Genomic DNA, 14,802 nt, shown 5'->3' with positions numbered 1-14,802 from the left:
ATCACTGACATATACATATTCCCTAGGTATATAAATAGTTTTGGGCTTGACTATATATATATATATATATATATATATATATATATATATATATATATATATATATATATATATAAATTATTATAAAAAACTATAAAAATTTCAACAAAAATGTAGACTTTTTTTGGTTTTCTTGAACTTTGTTTTTTTTTTCTTTTCTTTTTTTTTGTTAAACATCTTTTCCTAACATGTAAATTTATGTGTACTACTTTTGAACCATTATCATAAGTTATGTTTTCAGATTAGCTCCAGATTTGGCTTCAGTACTGACTAATCTAATTCCTAATGCCTATAGAAAATATTCATTTAAATGAGAGATTTGTGAGGGGTGTAATCATATATGCTGAGCCCTGTGTATACAAATGATGTTTAACAGAGCAAGGAAATTTTCACAGTATGTCTGATCATATTTTTTCTTCATGGGGAAAGTCTTGTTTGTTTTATTTTGGCTAGAATAAAAGCAATTTTTAAATTTCTTAAACCCTTTTTAAGGTTAAAATTATTAACCTCTTTAAGTGATATATTTTTTCGGTAGTCTACAGAACAAACCATTGTTAAACAATAATTTGCCTTATTACCCTAACCTGCCTAGTTAACCTAAATAAACTAGTTAAGCCTTTAAATGTCACTTTAAGCTGTATAGAAGAGTCTTGAAAAATATCTAATCAAATATTATTTACTGTTATCATGGCAAAGATAAATTAAATAAGTTATTAGAGATGAGTCATTAAAACTATTATGTTTAGAAACATGTTGAAAAAATCTGCACACCCTTAAAAAGAAATTGGGGGAAAAATATAAAAAGGGGGGCAATTAATTCTGACTTCAACAGTATATATCACTGATCGTGTAAACGATATTAAAATATAAATTGTCTCCTGTGTAACTTCCAAATTGATGCACAAGGGTTAAATCAAACATGCATCTGTCTGTGAACATTGATTTAGGCATTGCCTCTGCAACAGGGCAGGCCTTCCCCTCTGCCAAGCCTTTGTGAATCTTAATTGAAAAAATGGCATGTGTGTCATATTATGGCAGCATGTTTTCGATATCTCTGCGCCCGTGTTGTGTCATTATTTATTGAAGAGCCCTCCCAGTGTATATGTTGATTCTGAGAGAGGGACATGTACTCTCTATTGAGATGTTCAGCGCAGCGAGGGACGATCCAAATATCTGTTTATTCTGGGCTGCGCTTGTTCATCTCTGCTGTGCTGAAAATAAGAAAAGTATACCATCTTCTGATGTACTCAGAGTTCAGCCTCACAATGTTAAACATCTAATTGGTAGCGCAATCCCACTCTGTAAATATTGAATTCAGACATTACATTAGAAAAGATATGAACTGTAGATGCAAAATAGACTAAACCACACTAGACGATGAGACCTACACCCTACATACACTAGTTACACTAATAAATAAAGATGGAACCCAAATAAATGTTTGCATTCAAAACAAAGCACTTCATGTGCTGTTACAAAGCTGGCGGATCATGCCGGAAACACACCGCTGCAAGTCAAACTCCGAAACAAATCTTTCTGGGCAAACCCTCAAAAATAGGTAGGAAGTGAGGGCAGGTAACAGGAGACGGCTGGCCGAGTACAGCATCACTGAAGCCAGTTTTTCAAAGCTTTAAGAGCTCTCAGAAGAGAGATGCAGCACAGTCTCGCTACTGATATACAATCACCACACTTTATCACTCACAAATAAAATATTATTAATAAGTAATCTGCTTTTTAAGTCGTGGTTTCCGGGTCCAAGTCGATACTCGTTTGAATTAAGAAAATATTTGTTTATGACCACTTTTTAGTCATATCTCACAATAAAGTGAAGTGTAAATAAAATTATGGTATACACAACAGTCTCTGGACATGCTGCATCACAAATACCAATGTTTTAACAATTTATTAAAAATTAACCACTCTCTGGCCATTGATATTTATATTGCGATTGTGATTTTCGAAAGTATTACAGCACTTTGTAATCCTTTATTATTACCATTTGTTTAGTCTCCCCATACAGTTTGATATAGCACAGCACTTGGACCTAGAAGCTGCTTCGCCTGACGTCACACTTCTAGAATTCAGCTTTAAGTGTAACTAGGTTATGACTAAAATTACCAAGATGGCCCTGCGGATGGCCGCCTCGGTGAGGAGCTCTCCATTTTTTATTTTTTTTTTTGACTAACTGCATCTCTGTTTAATGTTTATTGTCTTTTTTTCATATTTATTTTGTGTTGTCACTTTATGTACACTGGAAGCTTCTGTAGCCAAAACAAATTCCTTGTGTGTGTGAAGAACACTTGGCAAAAAAATGATTCTGACTACTCATTTAAAATAGTCAAGTTCATTTGCCCATTTTGAAAATGAATAGTTTTATCCCTTTCTCGGTGAATATAAACTATGTATTTTGGTGCATTTAAACAAAACAGATTTATTAAAGAGATATATTTATTAAAATAATATTTTAGTCACCAAACATGTTTAGAAATTGAAAGATAATACAATTAAATTCAAGTTAAATATTGCAAAAAATAATTATAACCTAAAAAATATCAACTAAACTTTTCAATTGTTTTGCTTCTCTTGATTTTTATATTTAATATTTGTCTCTAACATATAAATTTGGGTGCACAGGTTTTTGGACCGTTATCATAAGTTATTTTGTTAGATAAGCTCCAGAATTGGCTTCAGTACTGACTAATCTAATGTATATGCACAAATATAATATTGTATAGCCTCCTATTAAAAATATTAATTTAAAAGATAAATATGTGAGGGGTGTAGTCATAAATGCTGAGCACTGTATATTGCGATCATGATTTTGGAAATACATCACTTTATAAACATGTATTATTTACCATTTTTTGAGTCTCCCTATACAGTTTGATATATCGCTATATCGGAAGCTGCTTTGCATGACGTCACACTTAACAAGCGGATACCAAAAATGATTTTACAGTGCAATTTAAAATATAAAAGTAAATAATTGGCCTCCTAACACTAGATTCTTTTATGAGACGCTAGTATTCAGCTTTAAGTGCAACTAGTTTATGAAAACTCATTTAAATTAATTAGGTTAGTTTAACACGTTAGGTTGATTAAGCAAGTCATTGGCCAATATATATTGATTCTAAATGTGTGTGGGCTAAATATATTGATTCTAAAATGATCTAATCCAATTACAAGAAATAATATCTTCAGTAGAACTTCCTTTTTTAATAGAAAATGCTGCGAAAATGTTAATTAAACATTACTTTGGTTTAATATTAAATACTTTTGCTCAATTAAACATTACTTGAAAAATATTTGAAGTATTGGTACAATATAAATAAATAAATAAATAAAAATACAGTTGAATAAACTTCCTGTGCAATTTGACTTCTTTTTCAAATATCTCCCATGTGATGTTTTATTAAAGTAAGGACATTTTCACAGTATTTGTCCTATTTTTTTGTCTTCTGGAGAAAGACATACAGTGCTCAGCATAATCGAGTACACCCCATTTTGAAAATAATTATATTTTTATCAATTTTTTTCAGTGAACATAGGCAATGTATTTTGGTGGATTTAAGCAAAAGAGATTTATTAAACAGATATATTTATTAAACCAACATTTTAGTCACCAAACATATCTAGAAATTGAAAGACGAAACAATTAAATTCAAGCTAAATTTTGCAAGAATTTTTTTAATAAAAATATAAATATAATAAATATTATATAAAATAAAAAAAATTAAAAATTAAAAAAAAAAAAAAAAAAAAAATATATATATATATATATATATATATATATATATATATATATATATATATATATATATATATATATATAAAATAAAATAAAAAAATAAATATTTTTTCTTTTTTCTGCATTTCTTCATTTTTCCTTTTTTTTAAATTTGTATTTAATACTTTTCACTAACAAATAAATTGCTGTGAGCTAGTTTTTGGACCGTTACCATAAATTATTTTGTTAGATAAGCTCCAGATTTGGCTTCAGTACTGACTAATCTAATGTATATGCACAAATATAATATTGTAGAGCTTCCTAAAAACATACATTTAAAAGATAGATTTGTAAGGGGTGTACTTATATATGCTGAACACTGAGTATGTATTGTGAAGTATAAATTGTCAGTTATTGGATGTCAGGTAATATAATGTGATTGGTATTGAGCTGGTCAAATGCCATCTCTCATGATGCGCAAGTAAATTTTTGATTGATAAGACTGAGTTCTATTTTACATATACATACCCATGCATAATAACATTTTTAATGAACTACAAAAAAAGCTGACATATTTAATTACCATTCCGGATGAATCTGTGACCATCAAATCTGATGAAACTGAGTGTGTCAGGGCCCTGAACATCAAGAGTTTTGGATTTGCATAACACCTACAAACGGTTTTGGCACCAGACGGCATTAATGGCAGGTGCGGCTCCGAAGCGTCAGGAGCCCCTCGGTGTGATCGCTCTCAAGGACACGCGGGGCGAGAGAGAAAAGTGTTTGAGGTAAATTTCTTTATAAATATAGCATGTCTCATGAAATATTCACTGCGACGATCTGGTGAGCCAAGGGTCAGAAATAAGTCCCCCTGTCGCAGCACTTGTTAGACGTGTAAAGCTGTGTGAGTGCTGAGATGGAGAGAGAGTGAAACGCTGACAGAAACAGGGGCCAGCAGAAGACACGTCCACCATCTCAGCACGTGAATGAGTGCTAACAGACATGGAATGCTGTGAAGTTTTACACTGAGGACTAATGTAGCGCTATGGCAATTTGTAACTGTTTTTAATAATAAAATATAATAAAATGCAGTATTAGTATTTCTTTTTTGTATCATGATATTGATTTGAAATGGCTTAGTCATTGCAAATTTTCAAGTCTAATTTAAAGGCTCATCTATTTTCCAGGTCATTTAAAACATAAGTCCCTTCCTCTGGGGGCCAACAGTTTCCTTTTTAATCCTGTTCATCTCTTAATTAGGCGGAATCATTTAAGAGGTCAATTATTTTTTTTTTACTTTTAGATACTAAAACCTTTCTTTGCTCGCTTTTACATCATATTATTGCTGTTTTGTTTATTATGTTTGTATTGTTTGTTTGTATCTTCTCCGCAGAGCACTTGGCCGTTTGGAAATGTGCTATATAAATAAATTGAACTTGATATTATTCTTCAACACTGTTCATTTATAATATTTAATTACTGTATTGTATGTATTTTCAAAACTTTTTTTATATTTTCATTTTCTTTCAGGTTTTTTTTTTTTTTTGTAAAAAAATAGTTTTAGATGAAAAATGCATCCTTTTAGAGCTGCAGATTGCCTATTTTGTTTTGTTTATTTATACAAATTATCAAATGTTACTTTTATACCAGTGTGAATTATGTGTGTCTTGTTGTTGCTGCTGCTTTTTTGTTATTTGTTTAATAACTGGTTGAATATTTGTTAATAACAAAAAAAAAACTAATAAATAAATATATTCAGAAGTCAAAATTATTAGCCACCATTTGAATTTATTTTTCTGCTTTAATATTTCCCGTAAACAGACCAAAAAACTTTATACAGTACGATAATATTTTTTTCTCCATGGAGAATGTCTTATTTGTTTTATTTCGGCTAGAATAAAAGCAGTTTTAAATTTAGTTAAAAACCATTTTTGGGAACTTGCGTAATACTTGCCTAATTACCCTAACCTGCCTAGTTAACCTAATTAACCTAGTAAGGCCTTAAATGTCAGTTTAAGCTGTATAGAAGTGTCTTCAAAAGTATCTAAGTATTATTTACTGTCATCATGGCAAAAATAAATAAAATAAATCAGTTATTATAAACGAGTTATTAAAACTGTTATGTTTAGAGATGTGTTGAAAAATCTTCTCTCTGTCATATATATATATATATATATATATATATATATATATATATATATATATATATATATATATATATATATATATATATATATATATATAAAATGAAAATTTCAAATAATGAAAGTGACAGTGCTGTTTACAGTGACTTACATTTCCCCAAAAAATAAATTTTGCTTGAACTTTTCAACATTTTCATGATTTAAATCTCATTTGGACAAATTATATGATTAATTAATAATCAAATTATTTAAAATCTTTTTTTTTATTATTATTGAGGGTTTTTGTGCACTTTATTTTTTAAAGATGTTCATCATTCAATTGTGACAACAGTGCATATTTGCATACAAAATTCCTCTTTCTAACACCTATTTGCATTCTAAAATGTGATTTGTCTAATCTGTTTTTTTTTTACCTTGAAAGCCAGTCAACGTAACACGAGTAAATAAATAAATAAGAGTCCCTGTCGTTAATCTAATGCTTTAAACTGGCCAAGTTAACAAATTACTGCAACTAAACGAAAATCAAAACCCTTTAGGAAATGGTTGCTTCCTATTTGTCACTGGTATTTGCATGCTGATATTTAAGCTAACCTCAAATGCACCATTGGTTTTGAATGGTTCATGGCTGCATCACCACACTAGCACACCAACAAGAGCTTGATTACAACCAACACCAAACACTCGCAAAACTAAACCTTTATTTAAGCTCCTTATGTACACCCCGACTGATTCTGCTTTCGTGAAAAAAACCAAAGACATATTCATCCTCTTTGGATACAGTAGAGCATCACTATATGCACAAATTTCATACCTGATCACTTATACGTGATATAAATCAGTGGCCGAGTGTTAAAAACATATTTAACATCCTAACATGAGAGTCAAATTGATAGCTAAGATTGAAATAGTTTGATTATTCTGGCTGCATTTGGGCCGGTCTGCAAAATTCGAATAATTTATGCATAACATCATCCCATAATCCCTTTGTTTCAGGTTCATGAGATCATATTAAATCATTGCTCTTTAATTAAAGCATCCTCGCGACAAATGGTTTCAGCACAATGCACCACGGTTCATATCACCTCTATCTGAGATCTATAATTAAATAACAAGTACCATTAAATGCCTGGCCAGCTTCAGCAGGCTAAGCCATCTAAATGCATTAAGGGGTGGTAAATGTCTTATTTATTTGTTTATTTATGTATGCATTTTGCATTTGGAGCACTTAATGGTGCACAGTGGCAACTAAGTCGGCCATCTCAGGGCCTAATTTTTCAGTGCCACTGAACTGTTTTAACCGAGCTGTGTGACACGAGAGGGGCTCTAGTGGCTCATGCACGCAAACCAACCCTCCCTGTGCCCCCAGCAGCAGCTCCTATCGCCCGAGGGTATGCAGAATGTCATATTTTATTTAATTAGGGCTATTAAATATAATTAAATTCTGCTGAAACTTAAGATGGCTAAGTGGCAATACAATACGGTGCTGAGCGAGCCTGTGTCCTGCTGATATTTATGCAAGAAATATTGAATTCAGCCCTCAAGTGGTTCCTCTACAATGGCTGTCCCGTATTGTCATAGATAACGTTGACTTTTTCATACACACTAATAAAGAAAGAAAAAAAGCCACTGGGAGAATTATCGCTAAAAGCAATTTCAGTAATCAGAATAGTTTATCACAGGGTCTTTTTCAACTGATTACGGGTTTTCTGGAGCAAAGCTCACAATGTTTAGTTATCATTATGGAGTCTCTGGAGAGCGTTTACGCATGTGACTTAATGAAGCTGCTGCACCTCAGCCAAAAAAACGAAAAATCATTTGGAAATTTTTTTTTATAAAGACTCGAAATAAAGCAGAAGATATGAGCCGTGATATTGGAAATGATAATGGGAATATATCTCAGAATCGAACATGAAAAAAAGGCTAAATTAATGGGATTAATTGGCATTGATGGTTACCAGAACCTTTTACTTGCATCAAATGTTTTAATTCCACAAAAAGTTTTGAAAAGGGCTCTCAAAAGTGATGAAAAAAAGGGTTTATTGTATAATAAAAATGCACTTCACACCATGAAAAAGATGGTTCTTAGAAGAAACTGTTTGGTTCCCTAGAGAACCTTTTAGTAAAAAGTTCTTCAATGGCTTAAAACCTGAGCTAAATAAGTGGTGGGATTTTCAGCATTACTCGACTACACTAAGTGAAAGCGCACCGTGTTTAAAACTATTGATTCTTAAACAAAACAGTCGACTCAGAGTTGAATAAATGAATCGAATTGGGTTTAGTTCTTTTGCTTAAAGGAGTCGACGTTGATATGATACAGTACATTACCAAATATGAAGTGTCAGTTCCGGTAAAACGCGAACGAGCCTTTACCTTCAGAAACTAGCAGAGCAAAGGGAATCATGGAACTGATCATGACGCGAAGATGGAGATCACTGACAGATGGAGATTCTGCTTTGGGCAATAAAGGGTTAAAGTTCATTTTCACAACAACACCACAGTATAGCCAACATAGTGTTGTGCTTGTTCCTGCTGATTTGTTCTTTCTGATTTTTGATACAATAACCTACGCTGCAACTGCAACCATCAGCTGTACCTACCCAAGTGGCATGGTCAATTTTCAAAATAGTTTCAAAAACTTTTGCCACTGTGTTTGGGAGTAGAGTAACATGCTGGTGTTTAACTGCATTGCTTTATTGCATTCCTGCATTGGGCTCTCACATACTCTGTGTGCTACTTCATAGCTGTGGTGGGCGTTTCTCTCTGTCTCACGCTGAGCGCAATCGACCAATCACAACAGACTGGGTCAATCGCTGAACAGATCTTATGGGAGTCGTTGGGAGAATTAGGTAAAAATAAAAACATATTATAAGAAAATGAAAGTGTTTTTTGACCTTGCATGCCTATCAAACTGTTGGAGACCTCCAAAACCACAAATGTGACCCTGTACAATGCAAAATAGAAGCTCTTTAAATGAAGAGATCGAAATACACTCAAACACAACAAAAAAGGTCTGGAAGTACAGGGTCTCTTGCTTTAATAATGTTGGTCTGATCAGAGGAACCTTATTGAAGGATCCAGAAGTGATGTTCCTCATCAGCATCTCTACCGCTTTCTCAAGCTCTCTTTCATTTCTCCACTTGAAGCTGGCAGATGGATATATTATAGTAGAAAAAATGAAAAATGATCTATGCAAGAGCACCACTGCTATTTTCAAGGCGGAGTGGTTGAGTGTTTTTTTTTTTTTTTTTGCGTGTCATTTCTGTCTCACGTCGAGAACAAATGGAACGGGAAAGGTTTAGCATAAAAGAATACTTTAACCTGCTGGGAGGCAATTATGAATACAAGGCAGCCTGTGAGTGTTTAGCCGCATGCTCAAGCTGACATTCAAGCGTCTTAATCACTTTCAGAGGATGTTTCATCTGCTGTTATATTCTTCTCCTAGAACTGCCTTCCTCTACAGCCCTGAATTAATGAAAGGTGTAAAATTTACTCTCGCTAAATGCAATATGATTTACAAAGGCAAATGTTCACCTTTCATTTTAATATCCCGTTTTTCAAAATCTGAAGTTTAAATGAGATTAAAACTACTTTTCAGTGCCGATTTTGGCACAAAGTGGGTCGAGATGAAGAGAGATGTACTAATTTTGTATGGCGTTGACTGAAATAACATTAGCTGGGTAATCACTATATTATTTTTAAGTCTCACTAGAATAAAATGTTTTTCCTTTTTATTCTTAGACATACAAGATAATGTTTTGTTTACCATTAAGAAAAGGGGAATTTGTTGAGAGCACTAAATCTATATATTTAGAGTTTACATTAAAAAAAAAACACAGCTTGTACTGGTGGCTTTTCATCCAAATGTAAAATAAAAATGTAAAGGTTTTTTTGCACAAAATAAAGAAAATGTGTCATGTTTTTGAGCATGTCTATGATCATTTGTAGACAACACAATCCAAATGTTTTAACTTCAGAAGATTCATCAATATTAGGTAGAATAACCCTGATTATTCACAACAAACTCTCATTCAGTTATCATCAATCGTCTATGAATGTTTTTTTCCAAATTGTACTATATATATTTTTTTTACAAAATTATTTAAAAAGATTACAAACACACACCGCATTCAGTGCTCAACATATATAAGTACACGCCTCACAAATTTCTTTTAAATTCATATTTTTAATAGGAAGCAAAACATGGATCTGGAGCTTATCTAACAAAATAACTTACGATAAGGGTCCAAAAACGAGTGCACCCAAATTTGTGTTAGAGAAAAGGAGAAAAAATCAAGAGAAGCAAAACAATTGAAAAAATTAGTTGAAATTTTGTAGGTTAAACTTTTTTTTTGCAATATTTTGCATGAATTTAATTGTTTTATCTTTCAATTTCTAAATATGTTTGGTGACTAAAATATTATTTTAATAAATATATCTGTTTAATAAATTTATTTTGCTTAAATCCTCCAAAATACTTTGCCTATATTCACTGAGAAATGGATAAAATATTAATTTTCAAAATAAGGTGTACTCAATTATGCTGAGTGATCAGCAAGTGACACTGACTTTAATAATTATATAACTCAGTTAAACTATAAGAGTAAAATTTGACTTTTGTTGACGTACAGTTAACAATGTTACATTACTGTTGCTTTCCTGTGATTAATGACTAATGATAATAAATAATGATCTAATTTATGCTTGTGTATCTTTTCTTTTGAACGCATACAAACCTCTAAAATTTCTTAAAGAAAAAACATTGTCTCATTTTCATGTTTTGTCACTATATTTGTTAAAAAAAGCTAAATAAAATCTTACATATAAATCAATAAAGGTGGGTCGAGATGAAAAGACGTAGTAATTTATATGGCACTGACTGAAATAATATTAGTAGGGTAATCACTATTTTACATTTAATTCTCACTAGGAGAAAATGTGTGATGTCTCTCCTTTTATCCTTAGACATACAAGGTAATGTTTTGTTTAACATGTTTGTGATTGTACTGGTGACTTTTGGTCCTAATGTAAAATAAAAATGTCCTTAAAAGCATTTTTTTGCAAAAAATAACAGAAAATGTGTCATGTTTTTGGCCATGTCTATGTTCCTTTTTCGAAACCACACAAAAACAATGTTTTAACTTTAGAATTCAAGTTTTAACTTGGAACAAGCCTGATTTTCAATCACAACAAATTGATCGTCATTCAGCTGTCATCAATCGGTCTCTGAATGTTTTCCATATTTGTATTGTATATACTGTATATACATTCTGTAACACCCACCAAGTATCATCAGCAAGTGGCACTGACTTTAATAATTATTAACATAGTTAAACTATAAGAGTAAAATTTGGCTCATTTTGATGTACAGTAAACAGTCAACAAAGACTTTTCTAATTTATGCTTGTCTTAAATTAGAACACATAAAAACCTTTAAACCTCACATACAAACATCTGAAATATCTTAAAGTAAACATCTTTATGCATGCATTATTTAAAAAAAAATAAACTAAATTTAAAATATAAATACATTAAAAATTAAAAAACATTAAAGCATAAAGAATTCTGTACATAATGCATACAAAATATAGTATAGTAGCTGTATCCCGACTTAATGTTTAATTTTGCTTAGTGAATTGTACATCTGGCAAAGCACATGATTAGCAGTCAGTCTTTAAAAAGGAAACATTGATGACGAACTGTAGTGGAACAGTTTGCGCGTAACTGTGTGGACGCTTCTTGAATCATATTTCACAACTGACGCCAACACTCTCTCTCGGCGCGAGCAGCCAGTCAGTCAGTCTGGGAGTGAAGTCTGCCTGCATCATGTGAGGTACTGAGTAATTTAGCAGCGGCCTCATTATTACAGACATTTAAATACACGAGGCATTGTGGTGGCACGGAATAAATTGTCTCGGATGCCGCGGGTATCTTTCGCAAATAAGGATTGTGAGGCATTAAAAAAAAAACGACGTTATTAAAAACCGAGGCAGTGTCATAAGCCGCTCCCCTGCGTTTCCCCCGGTAACTTTGTCCAACCTAGAATATTATTTTATGAGACCCATTTCCCAAGATCCCCCCGGCTTCTTTGTGAAGGACTTGACTGCGCTGTTTTGTAAGATAACTGGGAGACTTCTCTCCCTACAGCTGGACTAAACTAAACTGCCTCTTTACCCCTATTCAATAGGAAACTCACTCTTTTAATCCTACTCTATTTCTTTCTCCCTCTTTCTTTTTTCTTTTTTTTTTTTGGAGCATTTGAATTTTAATGAGCTTTTCACCTTTTAAGCAGATGGCTCAGGCTGGATTTCTCCATGAAAGTAGGGTGAGTTCTCTGTCACGTCTTGCACAATTTGTTTCAACTACCAGAGTCCTTCAGGGGGTTTTAGGGCTTTGAGTCAGTAATGTGATGTTTCACTTTGCACGGCGTAGGCTCCCCTAATGAAATCAGCTGAAGGAAAAACAATCTCTCTTGAGGCTCGCAGATGAGCGGTATCACAATCACTACAGGACGCCCAGAGTCCTACCGAGGTAAATGAGTGCGTGTCTCCCTTTGTCTGCAACTCTGCAGGCTCTAAGTGTATGTTTGCGCACTTCAAGTATTAGAAAACAGGCTGGCGCGAGAAAGTGTGTGAGTTCATTAGCGCCAGCTCGAAACTTTTCTGGAGTAGAGTTTGACCTACCTGCCAGGCCACTTTCTTGCTTGGGGCAAATTCCTTTTGGGGGCGTCAACAGTCTCTCGTCCTCCTCTTCAGGTGTCACCTGGATTCCGATTTCGACCGGTTCCACCACTTTCCTCAGCTCGGCGCGGGGCGGCGAGGGGCTATTGCGGTCCGCCATCTTGTCGTAGCAGCCGTGGCCGGACGTCAGAGCCTGGCATTGCTTCTTCTTGTGCTCGATGAAGAGCAGAATGTCCCCCAGTGGGAAGGTTAGTTGGCACTGGCCACAAGTGAGGAGGTCGTGGTCGCCCAGGCCTGGCGGCAGAGGCCCAGGCATGCTGGGATCCAGCAGCGGGTGAGGGTGAGAGTGGAGATCAGCCACGGCCAGTCCCGCATCCACATGCTCAGCTTCTGCTACAGGGAAAGCAAAAGAAACGAAATCTTCATATAAGCTGTGCACAAATAAGCTTATTAGTCTAAACTAATTCAATTCATTAGTTAGGCCCACACAGAATCTGCGTGCGCAGAAATACACAGATTTTTAGCCCATCTTAGAGTATATGTATTTACTTGTGTAAATATGTGTACATATATATTTATTTAGTTTTAAAATTAATTTCACTAATATTATTGTGATAAAACAATAACAATATTAAAATGTTCATATGATTTATTTACAATGCAGTTTGTACAGTAATATTTTCTGTCTTTTAGTAGATATACAGGCTATATACTGTACAGGCATCAGGGATTGAAATGCAATACCTTTCAACACTCTTTGCATAGATTTTAAGACGTCATCAACAATTTAGATTTCAACCAGTAGCATTGTTGACATTTTTACTTGCAGTATATTTACTAAATAGTAGGAAACAGTAAGGAATAGTAGGAAACTAGTCCTAAACTAAAACATTGTTTGTATACTGAATAAAAATGCTAATCCAGCAGGTGGTGCCTTTACAACAGCAGGAATAACACTGTTTTGCTGGTCACTGCAGTAAACAAAGCAGCGTGATGTTAAATCTTGCAGGATTTTTTTATTTTATGGACTTCACAGCATCCTGATATTCAAAGATTAAATTCAGGCAAACTTTAGCATACTGATATCAAATTGAATACCATGCAAAATAGCATTCAGGACTTTTTAATACTTTTTAAGTGCCTTAAATTTCTCTAAATTCCAAAACTCTATCCTGGAGAGCCGGTGTCCTCCATAGTTTTACTTCCTCCAACACACCTGCCTGGAGGTTTCTAGTATGCCTAGAAAGAGATTGATTAGATGGTTCAGGTGTGTTTAATTGGGGTTGGAACTAAAATATGCAAGACACCAGCCCTTCAGGACAGAGTTTGGACATCCCTGCTATAAGCCATGTGCAGAAATTGAAGAAAATGGAAGATGTCCTATATCACAGAATATCAGAACCTGATCAATGAAAAGTCACTTGTGAGATTATTTTGGGGTGAATATGGGGACGGGAAAAAAATAATATGAAAACATTTATGTTAAAAATAAAATGAAATGTACTTATTGGGTTGATTTTTATTTTTTATTTTAAATGTAATGTAAAAAAACAATAATATCAAAGCATTTTTTTTACAATTTTTACACTTTTTGGGTTAAATTTCGGGGTTTCCAACTGGATTTTTCCAAACCAAATTAAAAAGCTTCCCAAATTCACATGCAGATGTGTAAATGCAAAAGTTTGGTATCATTTTAAAGAAAACCCTTTGAATTTTCATAAACACTGTTGAAAGTGATTAAATAAGTGTATATGTTGTCAGTGTTTTAATAAACCCTTTAAAAGGGTAAAATTTGTGTAGACTCAAATTTGAAAGTGTCCCTTTAGGTTCAGTGTGGTCTAGGTTGATGTTATTAATTTTGGTGGTTCCTGCACATGTCAGTAATAATACGAAAAAAATGTCTCCATCATAATCTATACAAAAGTTATTCTATTGCAACTGATCATAACAGAACCACTTATGGGGCTATTGGGCCAGTACAGACCTTTAAAATGACAGAACGGGTAAATGACATCATGGACTCTGTACTGGGTCCCATAGTTTATGAGGGTAACCCAGAAATACACTAGACACTTTATGTTAATTAAAGTTACACAAAGTGAACTCATCTATCCATGCATTTTACCTTAAGAAATGCATCTGCCTTCTAATAAGTCATGAAGAAAACCCCCTGACTTGAGCACATCACTGCTGCAAATTGAAATAAAGCACAAAT

The 14,802-nt window shown here is 33.4% G+C and overlaps 1 protein-coding gene across 4 annotated transcripts in view; it reads right to left on the bottom strand.

Annotated features, from left to right (window-relative positions):
* bcl11ba (BCL11 transcription factor B a) overlaps positions 1-14,802 on the bottom strand; it is a 65,442-nt gene that overhangs the window by 32,971 nt on the left and 17,669 nt on the right. For 2 of the 4 annotated variants that reach the window (NM_001328406.2, NM_001328407.2), the window contains 1 exon segment: positions 12,591-12,980. In NM_001328406.2, the coding sequence (NP_001315335.1) occupies positions 12,591-12,980 (390 nt within the window). 4 annotated transcript variants of the gene reach the window in all.

Source organism: Danio rerio, chromosome 17 (assembly GCF_052040795.2).
Source record: "Danio rerio strain M-AB ecotype USA chromosome 17, GRCz13ab, whole genome shotgun sequence".
NCBI lineage: Eukaryota > Metazoa > Chordata > Actinopteri > Cypriniformes > Danionidae > Danio > Danio rerio.
The sequence above is the reverse complement of the archived record's forward strand: the minus strand, read 5'-3'. Positions and strand labels throughout refer to the sequence as shown.